This window comes from Neopelma chrysocephalum, unplaced genomic scaffold (genome assembly GCF_003984885.1).
Source record: "Neopelma chrysocephalum unplaced genomic scaffold, ASM398488v2 Primary Assembly neopelma1_97034, whole genome shotgun sequence".
NCBI classification, from domain to species: domain Eukaryota; kingdom Metazoa; phylum Chordata; class Aves; order Passeriformes; family Pipridae; genus Neopelma; species Neopelma chrysocephalum.
The window spans coordinates 836,601-853,479 of record NW_020925676.1 but is presented as its reverse complement, the minus strand read 5'-3'; the positions used below and the strand labels follow the sequence as shown (position 1 = coordinate 853,479).

Here is a 16,879-nt window from a genome sequence, read left to right as displayed (position 1 = left end):
GCCAATTCTCCAGGGTCATGGCTGACCCTGACCCACTCCAGGCCGCCCCTCAGCCTGCGCTGGCTTGGCTCCAGCTCCGTGCCTGCCTGCCAGGGGCCTGGCTCCAGCCACCGGCTGGCCACTCAAGCCCCACGCTGGTGCCTCTTGCTGGCAGTAGGGGGTGAAAAACCCCCAACCCTTGGTCACAGCACCCTGTCCAGTTTTAACACCGTGCCAGGCCCCCCACAGCCCGGCCTGGGGGGGAAGAGGGGCCTGGCCCCCACAAGGAGGCCTGCTGGCCCCTCTGCTATCTCTCTCACCTCATGGCTTCCCTAATTCCAACTGCTTCTTTTCCGGTGTGTGTGTGAATATGTCATTTCTGCAGGGGCATACCAAGCTATAATTGGCTCAGCACCAAAAACACCACCCCTGGAGCTACTCATCTTCCAGCTCCAGAAGGGAATGTTTTCTCACACCATGACACAGCCAGAGAAGAGATGAGTGAGAATATGTGAGACAAACAGCCCAGCAGATACGAAGGTCAGAGGAGAAGGAGGAGGAGGAGGTGCTCCAGAAGCCAGAGCAGAGATTCCCCTGCAGCCTGTGGAGCAGCCCACGGTGAGGTAGCTGGATGCCTAAAGGAGGTTGTGGCCCTGTGGGAAGCCTGCATTGGAGCAGGCTCCTGACAGGACCTTTGGCCCCATGGGGGACCCACACTGGGACAATCAGTCCCTGAAGGACTGCATCTTGTGGAAGGGATCCACGCTGGACCAGTCTGTCAAGAACTGCAGTCCATGGGAAAGACTCACATCGAAGTTCATAGAGAAAGTAAGTAACATACAAGAAGAGGAAAACTCTATGTTAAGTTCTCTATTAACAAAATGCTTTAATACAAAGATAATTTCAGAATTGTTTTCTCCGTTCTTATTCCACTAAAAATTTAACGGGGGAAAAAATTACAGCACTGTAAAATTCAGGTTATTTTTTGTTACATGGTAGGTGAAAAGCTCTTATAAGGATCTGGGCAGCTAATATTTAGTTAATTTTAGTTAATATTTCAATGTCATTAGGGTAAAAAGAATAAAATTTATTATTTGCAAGAGTGCTTTAAAGGTTATTGCAAATTTATCCGTTACACAATCACAAATCAACATTTTAAAACCATCTGCTTGACTAAATTGCTTTTTCACAGCAGGTAGCTATCATAGCTTAAGCCTGCAAATCAGATTTGTGTATAGATATCAGTTTACAAATATATAACACTTTTATAAGAAAAATAGTAAGGGTTTGTTGACTCCATTTCAATTACTATCTTGGCCAATTTAGGAAGGAAAGGGGAGGAAAGGGACAACAATTTGTTTAGGATTTAAAAAAAATTATTTTTCAGTAATTCTCATTGCAAATTCCTTGATCGCTGTTTTAACCTCACATTTCTTGTATATATGTAACTTTCCCCGGGCACATGAAGGAAATTGATCCTACATGCATTTTAGTTTCTGTTCATATATGAAAATTAATATTTTAGCTTATTTTTTAATCAACTAGAAGAATAGCTTTTAGAAAGCAATAATAAATCTAAATTGCATAATAATTAAACTGGGCACTACACAAAACAGAAGCACATACCTTCCAAATAATGGTCTTTGGAATACTGATTGAGGGTTACTTATTAGTAGGTAGTCACCACAACTTACTGAGATTATTATTTGTGGTATGTGTGTCACAAAGAATAAAAAACAGTTGACAGAAAATGCTTTTCTGTATTCAAGAAACTATTACACACCTTTACTTGGGCAACAGTACCAACTGCTTAACCCAGAAACAGGAGAACTCAGTCCTTTAAAAAATATTCTAATAGCTTTTTCCTATATCAAAATGCATGTTTCCCAATACACATTCTTTAAAACGTAAGAAAGAGTTCTATCTTGTGATGTTCATTGGGTATATTTTATTAGACAACTGTAAAATACATCTTTGTTTCAATAGTTGTTATGAACTTTGAGTCCTCAGAACAAATTGTCTTTTACCAGTTTACTGGACTCTCTTAATTTGATATGACTCCTGCAGCTTCTCTTATTCCTGTGTTTTCAATCTAGCGGAAAAAGCATCCTAAGTCCATGTCATCATCAATGGTACCATCATAAAAATATGGTTACAAATACAAAAAATGCCCAAGTTCTGTCTTTTCAGGGTTTCTCCTTTCTCAATTTGAAAGACTGTTTTTTTTAATTAGATGTTGACTGAGAAATGAGGAGGCCTAGAGTTATCCAACCCTAGAAAAAGATGCCACATTCTGCTTACAGGACGTTCCTTCCCACTTGTAGAGGAATCTGCAGAAAGACGTGTAGGACAAGACCAAGAAGAGAAGAGACCTGGTCCCCAACAACCCAGCCAATGCCAGGGAGATGGGATGTATTTTTCTACATGTCATCCCTTGAAAGAGAATTTATAAAATACATATTAATATAATACATATAATATATTAAGACATTTTTCTCATTTCTTGACAGGTCGTGGACTGTGAAAAGGATAACCAAGTCTGTCTTTCTGTACTGGAGTAATCTATGGTGGATTGACACTGGGTGGACACAGATAGTGAGATCAGCATGATTAACAGCCAGTGAATAGTAAGTAAATGATGGTTCTTTTTCACTAAAATATATATAATTTTTCAGCTATGCTTTCACTTTGACTATGATTCTACAATATGCTCTGCTACATTATTTGTTATTTCAGTTAAACCTTGCTACATCACCCATCTTGACATTTCTTTATCAATGTGATTCTTACTCTAGGACACACATCACTTATGTTAACACCCATCTCTCCTCCCCGCCCAAGAAAAGGGGTCTACCTCCAAAGGATAGTTGTCTTTGTCATTGTCTTTGTCAACTTACTTTATTTCTCTGTTATTTTTTGGCAACATCTGGACTATTTTTGCGCATCTCAATGGACGGACACATGCTTAAAATGCATCTCCAACCTTTCTCTCTTGTTTTCACTGATGACTTTATCCACATGTGTAGTTTTTAATCCCATTTACACTTGCAACAAAGAAAAATGATTTCTCTGCAGAGACAGTTTATGACAGAATCACTAACGAAGTAGCACCTCTCTACACACAGTGTAAGTTTCAAAAAAATATTTTTAATACCTGAATAAATTAAGACTCTGAATTGAAATCAGAATCTGGAATGTAAAGCAGAATTAGCTGCTATGGAACCACACCACAGCAGTCTCAAAAGACACAGCAAGTGTACAGCCTACATTTATTTGGGATATAAAAACAGCAGAAAAATTGCAAACATTAAACAGAACTCAGAAAAAAACAGGAGAAATCCCTAGTTTTATGGAGATGCTTCTAATTTTTTCCTCAGGGAAAAAACTGTTAGACATTTATTAATTACATGCCTTCTGAGCCATACACTCACAGAATACAATTCTAAGCTAAAACATGACATTTTTCGTTATTGAACAGAATGTCAGAGTTAAACTGCCTAAACACCTTCAAGCATAAACAAATTTAAACATAGACAATGAAGATACTGAGAAAGGTTAAGTGTCGAGTGCAAGGCAAGTTTACCACTATTCTGTTCTTTAAGGGGCAGACTTAAATACCAAGTCAGGGCACTATAAACTATCATTTTTTGTAATCTCATCCAAACCTGTCACTACGAAACAGAAAAACAGTAACATCAGAATCACTGCTTCTCTGAACTGATCTAAGTGACTTGTCTTTCCTCTGTCAATTTCTTCAGGGTTGGCACCCCTATGGATTCCTGATGATTTGGTCCCTCTCACAGTGTGCTCCCAAGAGCCCATGGGAAAGTGTGATGGGTTGGATGTTGTACAGTCTTTATGGGGGTATACAGGCAGAGAAGACAGACAGAGGATTAACAGACCTTCAAAACAAGGCAACGATCTTTGCAAGAAGTTTCTTGCAAATTCAGAGTCAGACAACTCAAGAATGTTTGGACAGACTTGGACTGCAAAATAGGCATAAGAATCAGAGAAAAGTTCTCACTAATTCCTCCTCAATTGCATTAAGTAAGTTTCAACTCTTTGTTCTGAAAAACCTGAACCAGAATGATAAAGGTATTAAAAGATCAGGATTTACTTTTACCTTCAGAGATATTTGGAGAAGCTGATTACCAAAGTACTCCTCAAAACTGAGGACACTGCTTTTAGTCTTCATTTTAATAAAGTTAATCACTCACACAAATATAATAATCTAATATAATCTAATTGAATAAAGGCAGAAAACTCCATGAGGTCAAATATTTCATGAGTGCTCTTGTACTAAGGCCAGCAGTCAAGAATTATAAACAATTTAAGTATTATGAATAAAATGGTTCTTAAAGCCTTCTTACTATATAGTTTTGAAGACAAATCCAGTGATATATAAAGCAAATACAGTGTTGCATATTAAGCAGTACTAGCGGCTAGCAAACAAACACATTTTCCAGCTGCTGAGAAAATCAACAAAGAGGTACAATTGCCTGAAATCTGTTATCATCCCAACAATCTAAAATTCTCTCCAGCCATTGACAAATAAAATGAACTCCAGATGCCAAAAATAAATCAAGAGGAACCCATAAACTAAACAGTACATTTTGGTAAAGGAAAAAAAACCCAACTGATACACTCAGACATGAAGTTTCTTTAAATATATCTTAACTTTCACTACCTGATTCTATTGTTAAAGGAAATAGCATTTAATATCTTGTCACAGGAAAAATGAAGCTTCTGTTGTCTTGAAAGGCTACAGTAAAACAATAGATTTGTGGAGCTCACTCCTCTCCAATCTAACAGAATCCAGTATTTCCAAAGATTTTGCAACGCAGGTGACTTTAAGGTCAGTCACAAGAATGCAGAAAAAGACAAATAGAAAAAAATATATTTTGCATTATAGAAACAATACCTAAGAAAATATGTTGCAAAAAAAGGAGGAAAAAATTACCTGGAATGAGCTCCATAACGATATAAATAGGTTGTCGTTGTGTGCAAACTCCTATAAGTTTTACAATATTAGGATGATCATATTGTTTGAGTATTCTGCAAAATATAGAGTAAGTTAATTATAATAATAAACTTTATCGTAAAAACTAATTAAGTATTACAGGAAAATATTTTAAACCTTTAATGTTATTTTAATGGAATATGTCATTATTGTTATCATAAAGGAAAAATATCAATGTAATAGATCAATCATCACTTTTGAAATGGAGGGCATACTGATTCACTAATACATCAAAACTGAGCACTATATTATTCTTATTGTAATTTACATTTGTCTACATAATGTTTATCTATATAACTGAAAATCAACCTGACAGATTTGCAGTTTCTCAAGAACCCTTGTAATTAAACAGCATTTCTGTGGTGGACCAGGCGTAGAGCTACATCAAAAAGATATGCACAGCATGCCTCTATACTTCCCTGTTGCACTTTCAAAAGCACACTCATTCCAATTTTACTTTGGGAGATTAATGAATACAATAAGTTTTAGAAGACTATGAAGTCTGCAATTTTAATTCTGAGAATTAAATGAAAACATGTACATCTTCTCAGACAATGCTTTAATAAGAACATTTGCAGCCTAAAACAGCATGCTATGATTTAAAAGTGAAATGAAGAGCAAGAAAGAATTCTACAGAGATCTTGTAACATAAATGTTCCTTCTGATATTTGCTGACTCAAAGTATCTACTCTTTTTCCCTTTTTTACTAGGATCAAGAGTAAAATACTGACATATCTGGTACATACATATTTAGTGAAAAATAACACCTTTTTTTCCTTTCAGACCATTTTTTCCAGTAGCATCAAGCTGCTTAACAAATGAAACATCTCTGCAGTTGCCAAGTAACAAGCTTTTTAAAATGATTCAATAGATAGGGTGGCTGATCTTCATTTTATAAATGTAGTTAGTATCTTTTACTTTCCCATATTGACCATACTAGCCTGGGAGTAAAAATTAAAACATCTGAAGCTTCATAGCAAGAGGAAGAAAGCTAATTTAAAAATTATGAAATTATCTCAAGACACCCCTCTACCCTGATGATGATTAACAGCATCTTCCAGTCTTATTCCAATCCTCATGGCACTTTCTAAATGAAAGCATTTACAACAGCAAAATTGTACTTTACAGGCACAGCTTTCTTTGCCAAAGATAGGGGTTCAGCACATGCAGGTGCTACAGCATTTACACAATAAAAATGCCTATGTTTAGCTACCGGGGTGACAGTTGTGGAATGCACTGAGGGAGAGAAAGGAAGAAAAACGTTTGACTACTGCTTTGAATTTTCTTGAAGGTCACATTTTGTAAATCCATTTAGTAATAAAACTTGAAAAAAAACCCATAACAACTACATATTCCAAGTAAATTTAGAGAACTTACCTGGCTTCTGACAGAAATTTTATTTTCAGTTCCTGAGGAAGATCTTCTTTGCAAGTTTTCACAGCAACAGGAGTTTTATCCTTTAATGTTCCTTTATACACTTCACCAAAATTACCCTGAAATCAAGAGGGGAAAAATCATTCTAAGTAAACAAAATCTTCAAAAATCTCTAGAAAAAAATAATGCAGACATATAATGTAACTAGTATAGAACTTTGTAATGTGTTTATGGAGCCAAATCAGGTTTTCTTCCAGTATCTGCCCCTAGCAACAGCAGTTCACATGACATAGTACATCTATTATACGGACACAGTGTATGAGTTGTACTTTGACTTTGCTTGAAAGAGGGGAAAAAACCCCATTAATCAAGTAATTACAATTTTTTTCATAAAATATCTTAGTAACTTTTAAACTCTACTAACAGTGATAGCTTTACTTTTTTTTCTTATTCTTACTCCTGCACACCTTCGTTTTCTCACTATTGTATTTTGTGAATAGTTTTTAACTTGCAGTCTGCACAAGACCAAAAACGATCCAGAACACCAGGACAAAACACATGAAAATAACATAAACATTCTCACATATATAAGAAAGAAAAAAACACAAAATAAGAAGAATGAAACCACTGAATATTAATCTTGACCATAAATTAAGCCCACTGCAAAATGTATTGTCATGTCTTCCTCAAAAAGTTTGGTGATCCACAATTTCTTTAAAACCTAAGGTCAGCACTGCTCTATATAGGCATGTCTGTAAGGCTTACATACTCCTTACATACTATTTGGACAAGACTTTAGAAAGAAGCGCCTCTTATAATCAGGCTTTTTAGGTAATCAACAACATACCCCCAGGGAAAGTTGTTTTTGTTTTAGCTCTCATAGAAGAAAACTGTAATAATAAAGACCATGAACTCCATCAGACGTATTTTTTACTTAAATAAAGACTAAAGGAAAATTAGTTACAACACAAATTGAAGGAAGAAGGAAATTGCGGGGTATAAAACAAAACAATAGAATGGATGAAAAAAACCAAGTGAAAGAAACAAAAAGAAAACTGAAAATCTCATACTTCTAGTTAAGTTTTACATTTCCCAAAGAATAAGCACAGCTCAATTTTAAATCTATGTCTGATTAATTTCCGCATGAATTACACTTCAGTGTCCTGGTACCTGGGGCTGCATGTGACTTTAAAAAAAAAAAAAAAAGCAAAACTGCTGGAATTGTTTTCCTTTCTTTCCTGAGTGATGAAGATTTCATACATCATGCAGCTGAATACAGCATTGCCAAAGATGACAGAAAAGGGAAAAAGAAACTCAGATGGAAAACAGTTATGTGGTTCTAGTAACAAGGGAAGAAACGTAGGGCTAAACACATTTCCAGTATTATTTTCTATACCCTAGGACAAGGAGGATGTAGCTGGCAAGCAAGGCATAGGATGTATGAGAGCCCTTCTAAAACAGCATTGCCAAAGGCCAGTACACTACTTCACATCTGAAATGGCATGAGGTCCCCAAAGGCAAGAAGCTGCGTCGCTCCCAACACACTTTTCCTCTATCCTTCTGGTCAGAGGTATTTAACAGTGAAATCTGAATCCACCCAAAGCACTACTTAAGACTTGAAAATACTTACTTCTTTATTTAAAACATCAAATTCTTACTTTATATATAGATATGATTTTCATGTTCCTGTTATGCAACTTTCATTTTGTGAGGTATTGTAGAAAAAATACTGAGTAAATAAATTGGCCATTCACTCCTGAGGTAAAGGAAAAACTTTGTCTTTTCTAAAGTTTGTATCTCTTACGCACTAAACTTTCATGATCTCTTCCTCATCTTTTCCAGACCACTCAAGATTTTATAGAATCTCAAATTTCTCACTTCCATGGTGAATGGTTGTAGTTTACTTAACATTTTGTCATACGGATGCTGATAATCCTGTCACTCTTATCTTTTTCAGTTTGACTACATCTTTTTAGAGATGGATGCATAACAGATTTATACTAAGTTCCAAGAAAGTTTTTAAAAAACACATCCTTTCATAATCACTTCCAAGTATTGAGTTGTCTTTATTGAATGTTAAAAATGCTTTGTGCCAAAAACAAGCAATACATATGTAAATTCATTTTAGCAAAATAATTTTCAAGTGGCTTTGTCTTTACGCATCTACACTAATTCATATTTATTTTTGTAGCAAGTGAAAGCTTTTTTTATACCTGAAACATCTTTATTTTTCTCCCTTGATACTATTCTCTTTAAGAATGTGAAGCTGTCACAGTACCTGCATTTTATGTAGACACAGCTCTCTCTTTCAGTAGATAATACTTTTTGTCATCTTACTCTGCCAAAGAGATTCTATCCTGGGTAACGGAATTTTCTGAGAGTATTTAATTCCCCATTTCTTGAACTTCTCATCAATTCTTTTAGTGTGCATCACAGTAAGAAGGCAACTACTGCTTTCATTTGTCTCCTTCTCATTTAATCTTAGTTTTCAGTCTTTGGGAAATCTTTTCGAACATTGTGTCCAGAGTGGCACTCACAATGGTCTTCACAGATGCAAAGGTGCCAAAAATGTAGGTGAAGACCTTACCTAATTTTAAAGACTTAGAGCTCCTAAGAAGAATTTGTAAAGTACAAATTTATAAACTACACTATATAAGAATTAATTTCAATAAGATTGTGAAGTTACCTAACATTCATCAGTGAATGAATGAAAGCAATCACACATAAGAAATGATCATTTGTTTTAAGAAATAATGATTTAGTCATCTCATTGTATGAAACTTTATACCTAAATACACATTTACCTGTTTCTTAACATGGTTTTATTTATATTTTGCAACAACATTTTTGTAAGACTACATAAAGTAAAACAGCCACATCATGCTTTACAGAAATCTAGTTAGCTTAAAACCCTTCCAGAAAGGAAAACTATGTACGGTAGTTACTTTCCACACACACATTATAACAATTACTAGGAAGTGTGATTTACATTTGTTTAAAGCACAAGGCTGTCTTGTGTATTAAGGTAAAGAATTGATATAAAAATCACATACTACAGTAACTTAAAAGATAAGGTATACAGGAATAGCCTAATGATTACTATACACTTATTCAAATGTTATTTAGCTCACTTTATTACTTACTTTGCCCAGTAATTCCCCCAGTGTGACATCTTCATGATTGAGAACCCATTTCTTATCCTATGAAAAGAAGAGGAAAGAATTTTTAATCTGTGCAAATATGTAAGATACATTTTCTTCTACTTCTCTCAGTAGAAATGGAGCTGAAGAAGTTATATTCAGACCACTCAATCACAAGCATGCCATGAAGTTTTAAAGCTAAGCCTTTATAATTCAAGAGTTTAGAAAACTTGCTATAAAATAGTGAGTTATACCACATAGCAAATTTTTATTAGAAATTAAGCCTACAACATGACAGTATGTATGCAGATAAGCACTCTGCAAATTTTCACACGAGTTCTGGAAATTGGCATCTAATATCCAGTTTTTAACAATTCCCCAAGCGAAAATGAGATAAGAAAACTTCATTTTGGTATACAAAACCACTTAATGTTAAATCAAAATAACTCCCACATTTCCCTCCTCGGTGTATTTGAAAATGAAGTAATTTTTCCACTTAAAAACAAGACACATATTTGCATCTCTTGTATCTTCTCTGGTAGTTTGAAACATTACAGGCAACTACTTGAAAAGACAACAAATGCCAGTTAAAAGTATTGTCTCGATGTGGCTCTTGGGGATATGGTTTAGTGATAATGGTGGTGCTGGGTTGATGGTTGGACCTAAGATGATTTTGAAGGTCTCCTCCCGCCTTGAGTTGATTCTGTGATTCTGTAACATAAAGCTTGAGATCATCTTAAAGGAAGGTGTTTTGTTTGTTTTCTGTTTTTTTAACTGTGAAAATTCTACTTCCCTTCGAGGAGGGGGGGTATCTTTTAACAAACACTCTCCAAGGGCAGCACTGTGAATCAGCATTACTTCCTTTGGTCTACACAACCAGTGAAGTCTGCTGTCAACTCCTCAGGAAGGTGGAGGCTTGTATTAATTTATGTCTCACTCTTTTTTCATCAAATAAAACATTCAGCAAGTAACTCAGAGATTTTCTGGGTAACTAAAACAATGAAAGGAGCATAGAAGAATTATGCTGCACAATGCACCTTGTAGGGAATTACAATACTCCACATTTTTGGATGAACATGAATTCAGCAAATTAAGAGATGGGTGGGGATCATCGCTATTGCAATTTCAATTCTTTTTTTCTTAAGCACAATGTCACAAAATCACACAGACCATTGCTCTTGTAAGCTGTGCACAGTGTACACTCTAGCAACTCCCTAAATGCCTCTATTCACCCAAACTTCCAGGACAGAAAACCTCTTAGCCCCATCACATGAATTCCTGTACCACTTCACCATGCTGTATAATGGGATCCAAGCTGTACCATTCCTTATCTTTGGGCAGGAATCTGGGAGACTTGAGAGGAATTTCTCAATACCTACTAATTTATTTTTCTCCTATAAACAAGATTATCGATTAAAACTACTGCCTCACTGATCATAAGAAATATATTTTCTTCATCTCCTCCTTGTAATAGATATTTTTTGCTGACTGGACGTCTCATTCAGAAGCTGTTATCCTAAAAACAGATAGGAAGTGCCATCAAACTGCACATTTTCCTTTAACAATGAAACTCAAACTGAAGAAAACAATTTGCAAAGAAAGCTGCAAAAAACCCCCAAATCACAAAAATTACTAATTAGAAGTATTAACATAATGTCTTTTAGCATTGAAATAAGTACATTAAAAGGCAAAAAATTATAGAATTAAAATTTGATGCATTTTTTTACTGTTTAACTTTCAAGGATTCAGTAGTTCTGTGAACAATTTTTTGAATATATTGATAATGTGGCATTTCAAAAGCTTGTTTATGAAGAAAAAAAATCCGATGATGATCCTTCAGAGGACTAATCAATGAAAATGGCACCATAAACTGGAATCAAATGATCTGTTGAAGGATTTGTTATCAGTGTATCAGTACATTAATCACTATCTGTAGTTTTTAGGAAAACCTTCAGCCATTCATTTTACCACTTTAACCCATGCATTACATTATCACAGTTCTGCCAGATTTTTCACAATCAAAGAATTATTCAAAGTTTGATCAGCTGTGTTTGATATAACCCCCGTTAAACTGCACCCAACCAGTTTCTTCAGCAGATAGTAAGAAAAAAATCTAAGAGAAGAGACACTGTCATCTACATCATACCAGTGTACAGTTCTGGCTGTCATGGTTTCAGAGTCCCAAAATCCAATTCCCTAGTTCTAGCCCCCCTCCCACATCTCAACCCAGCGTGAGACGGGTTTCCAGACACCACACGAGACTCAAAATGGGGGGAAGGGAATATATTACAATACACTGTACAAAATAAATAGTATAATACATTACATACAATCTTAACTCTATCTCTACCATGACATACAGTATTTACAATGGACCAAATCTCTTTTCCCTCCAAATAAAAGTCCAGGAGGGAAGAAGAAAAAAGACCCCTTCCAGTCTCTGAGCAGCAGTCCACTAGGGCAGTAGGCTCTCTGTGTCTTTCATGAAGCAGCAGTTGCAGTTGGATTGTTGCCAATACACACGAGGGAGGCCTCCAAGCCTCTCTTAGCCCCCCCGACGCAAACAAAGGGTCTTTCCGTGGGCTGCGTTACCCCAGACAAAGGTTGCTCCACCACGGTCATGTCGACGAAGTGCAGAAGCCTTCGTGACGGTCTGGTATCTTCAGGGGATTCAAGCCCCTCGCAGAGCTTCTGTGCTCTGCCTCAAGATGGCTGCTAGCTTCTCTGAAGCTGCAGCAAGGGAGGGCCCAAGGTCCTCTCTCACACATTTCGTCCTGGCTGAGCTCTCAGGACCACTGCATTTAGGACTTCCAATTAATAGGAGTCCACCCCCTCCATTTTTGGAGGGATCTCAAAGAAAGTTTGGGGGAGTTTTGCAGTTCTTACCCCAATAAACTCTGTAGTACTTTAGTTCTCTCTGCTGCTTTTCTCTCTCTCTCTCTCGGTTCGCAGAAGTTTTTCTGTCTGCTTTGCAGCATGTTTGTTTTGGTGCTTCTCTTATCTCTCGGCTCTGTGCCGCCGCTTTTTTTCTCCGGACAGTGATGTTCTGCTGCTTCTCCTGCCGCTGCCCACTCACGGTGGAGAAAACTCCTTCAGCTTTCCAACTACAGGTACTTAGCCCAGTTTAACATTGTTCCAAGTCCCTGCAGCCCCAGCCAAGGGGCTGGGGGGTCCTAGCCCCCAGTGGGGCTCCTGCCCCTTCCTCGTGGCTTTACAACATGGCCACTTCTTCTCCAACAACTACTACAACTTTCTTTTCTGGTCTACTTGTGGTATGTTTATATTTTGCAGGAGCGCAGATTGGTTCAAATCTCAAGTGTCACCACCCCCTGGGGGTTACTACTTTCATAGCTTCAGGGGGAAATGTGGTTCAAACCACTACACTGGCATTAAAAAAGAAACAAAAAAGAACCCAAATTTTCTAATTTGCAATGTGTTAGATATTCACTTAAATACTGGTTCAAAACAAAATGTAAGTGGTTCAGATAATTGCCTTTCATTAATAAACTATAATATGAACAGCACAGCAAGGTGGACAGTAACAAGGATAAGACTTTCTACTGCAAGTATGTTGTCTCACTAAATCTATTTGAATTGCATTGAGTTGAATATGAAATAATTCAATAATTTTAGATAGCTGTCAATACTTAATAATAAATCAATAAGGTACACAAATAAATGGATACATATTAGCATATCATAAAAAAACTAATGTCATGTCTGGCCATAAAGTTCTTGATCTCCTGTAAGTGCTTAATTCCTCCACAGATTAATCATGTGTGTGAAAGACACTGAAAGTTACAGAAGAAATGTGACAGTAAAATGGGACATAATATTCTTGAATGTAGGTATAGATCAATAGACGCATTAACGCACATCAGTACAAGTCACAGACATTTTAATTTCAAAAGAGTTGCTTCTAAATCAAATAGAGCAAATCCGCCACATTTTCATACCTAATCAAACTAATCCGAATGACAGCAGACAGAACTCCTGAGACTATTGATGCCTATTACAATTCCACCCAGAAGGAGCCTGTTTATGATGCAGCTTTCTTCTTGTGACACTACTATAAATCTCTCTTTACTTTGTGACTGTTCAGATTTTTCTGTTGTTAATTTTGGACCACAGAATATAAAAGCACTTTAGACAAATTCAGTTACAGAAATTAGCACTTGAGCATACTTGATTGTAATCTTAGTGATTACCTTATTTGCAAATGGAATTACTTAAGAAATCTACAAACTTTACCACATTCTACTTTATTTCTGTCCTGTGGCTTCCCCTAGGAGAAACTGAATTACATGAATGCCATAGCACAGGAACTGACTTGGCTCAGCTCTGACTAAGCTTCAGTGCATCTTGGTAGATAATCCTTTATCAGACATGAGGAACTACTGGCAAAAGCATGGCTTTGAGCTTCTTTATGGAAGAACACCTGGGAAATTATAAGATACCTAAAGGATAGAAAGGAATTTATTCAAGGCAGACAATTTTTGGGTTGGAAAAGAAAGATGAGCAAGAACCTTACTGAGACCGCTCTTATTAGTACATAGTTGTTTCCACTGCAGGCAAAGGAGTTCCTTCTTCCCTAGCTGGGAAAGGCATTACTGCCTTCTGAAGCCACATCCTCCCACCTACTTTGTTCAGTGGTGTTACAGTTCCCCGATTATTATTCCTCATTAACTACTAAGCAACAGGGCAAGTGTGTAGTTAGGGCTGGCTGCTCTCTGGGCTTGAGCAGCCACAGGGGACTCCCCGGCCAGCAGGACACCAGCCAGGACACCAGCCCTTTCCCCAACAGTCATCATACTGAAGGTTTATTTAAGCAAACAGTTTGCTATTGACTACCTTTCCAGACTTTCTGAGATTATCCAGTATAACTTGTTTGATTTCAACAAAGATATAAATTTTCAAAGAAGAGAGTTATTTCAAAAGTTAACTGTAAATCACAAAAAGACAAAGCAGTAATTAAAGAAATAAAACCCGTAGGAGGCGTATATCAGGGATGCAGGGTGATGCATTCTGGGTTTGGGAGTCTCCAGGTAAAACACTGACACACATGGGCAGCGTGTATCCTACGGTGATTGGGTCCAGGCGAATCACATGCCCCCCAAGGGTAAATAAAGGGGGTTTTTCCTTTTAATAAAGAATTTGGCTGTTGGAAATCCTAACCACTGGGTTGTGTCTTATTATATTATATTAATAAGCCATAAAAACCTTTACTGTCAAAAAGAATACTTAATCTGAAATTTTGCTTTTTATTTGTAAAATAAAGTATTCTGGACATGTAGTATTCTTTTTCTGGATATGTAGTATTATTCTTAGAATGGTATTAAGTTTCATGGTTCCCTGGACCATGGTAAGTTTCGAACCCTGAGCAATCAGCAGGGAATCAATTGTTCATCAATACTTTCTTCAATGAGAATGCAGGTCCAGTTGTGTTGTGTGCAGCCACTGAGTACCAGTATGAACAGCAGATGGTTGCTGTAGAAGATGCAACCTCATTTTTCTTTTTCTGAGCTATGAGACTGAAATGTTATCACTATTACCCTAAATGTCTTCAATATATACAAGCTCAAGTCCTTAGTGCAGTTTTCCTCCTGCCTATCTCCCTTCATTAGGAGAAACCACATCAAAGAAATCACAAATTATTAAGCTAAGAAGGCGGCTTACAAATTAGTTGCAGCTAAATTATAACAGCTTTCAATAAAATGGAAAACATAAGTGTTCAAATTCCCTCAGCATTATTTTTCTATAATTTTCAGTAACAATTTCAATCATTAAGAATTCTAAAATGGTACTTTTTCAAATCAACAATGAGCAGTAAAGCAATTAGATACTAAACTTTTAAAAACAGACATTTTGGGAATTAGATATGAATTTAAGAGCCTCAGCTTAAACACTTTGTTCTAAAAATCTCACCATTTCTAACGGAAGAGAGAAAAGAGGATAAAAAGAAAAATGCCACCTGTGCTGTATTCAGTTTCAGAGAACCGCCAAACAAAAACAAGATTCTTACCCAAACTCCAAAGCAAGATTTTTAAAGGAGGAAGAGGGAGAAAATCCCAATGAGGTTCCAAGACAGTATGAACAAATAAGATTTCTATGTTATCATCACTGTTATTTACTTATCTCATGCTCTCTGTCACATTATTTACACTTCCTAGTTCAGAAGGCAGTATCTCTAGCAAATTCTGTCACTGTTTTTCATCTTAATAGTAGATGTAACAAAAGCAAAAAAGGCTAAAAAAAAACCTTAGTTGATTTAGGGAGCCCCCAAATGAATTGATGAAAACCAAACATATTGCTTTAAGAGAAATGAAAACATAAGACTTTGCAGCCTCAGAATCTATCTGGACACAGCATGAGGAATTAACCAAAAAGCTAAACATCCCTACCCTTTCTCTGAGGAGAGTACATTAACCCTTAACATTTCTCTAAAATAACCCCAAAAATAGAGGGATTTTGTCAACATCTCATGAATCTAGTGCATAAACATGCATGATGTTTCTTCATGTAAGCAGAAAAAATGGATCAGAAAACTAGTTCGGAAAGTTGTATTTGTTCTCCTTCTTCCAAGTTAAATAGAAAATATCAGTAGTATGAATTACTGCAGCTAAGCACTATTTTCCCACAACAACTCATTTTCAGTATTAAGGATAATTAAAGTGAAATTCTTTTTACGGCTATGAAAACCAGAATCACAGACAATTTTTATCACATAGGTATTCAAATATCACTTATCAGAACTTGATGAACCAGAGGAAAAAAAGAAGTGAATAATAGCTGTGTACGTGTAGATAGGCCTATCAATGTGGGAATGAGAAATGATGTTTTTAGAGAAGCAATATTTTTTACATCACCTATGCCAGTAGACCTAATATTCACATCAATTTCATGAATCATAAACTATGTGTTTCAAGTCCTTCAGATTAAGTAAGGAAATAAAGGTAGCTGGTAGAAAAGATTTTTCAAACGAACAAGTAAGTTTTACAAGAGGGGTTTTGAAAAACCTCACTGGCAACTTCTTTAAAACTGTTTCAGAATAAAGATTCATGAGCTGTAAAAATTGTTATAGAAGCTGCTTTGCATATTAAGCTACACTGATGAAACTCAGTGTGAGCTGTAAAACAGAATAATAGTGCAGACAGGTTTAGCTCCTTGGAAAAAGTACTATTTTATCTGACTTCTTACTGTTAGGTAAAAAAACCACTGTGAAGTTCAACCTTTCTGCTAAATCAAATTGTAAATGGCTATAAACCAAGAGGGTAGAACTGAGATTCACAAAAGCTATTATACAAGGTGTAAACTGCAGAAGTGACCTCAGATTAACTGCACAGCTGTTCTTTGAGCAATCTTACTT

The 16,879-nt window shown here is 36.3% G+C and overlaps 1 protein-coding gene across 4 annotated transcripts in view; it reads right to left on the bottom strand.

Annotated features, from left to right (window-relative positions):
• The window catches only part of FER (FER tyrosine kinase), a 159,917-nt gene that overhangs the window by 51,190 nt on the left and 91,848 nt on the right, over positions 1-16,879 (bottom strand). The window contains exons 14-17 of one of the 4 annotated variants that reach the window (XM_027671093.1): positions 9,517-9,573; positions 6,377-6,492; positions 4,940-5,034; positions 2,500-3,048 (exon numbers count right to left, since the gene is read on the bottom strand). In XM_027671093.1, the coding sequence (XP_027526894.1) occupies positions 2,990-3,048; positions 4,940-5,034; positions 6,377-6,492; positions 9,517-9,573 (327 nt within the window). In that variant the 3' untranslated portion in view covers positions 2,500-2,989. Of the gene's footprint in view, positions 1-2,499; positions 3,049-3,253; positions 4,047-4,726; positions 4,828-4,939; positions 5,035-6,376; positions 6,493-9,516; positions 9,574-16,879 lie in introns of those variants that run through there. The other 3 variants (XM_027671095.1, XM_027671092.1, XM_027671091.1) reach the window with 3 other exon arrangements.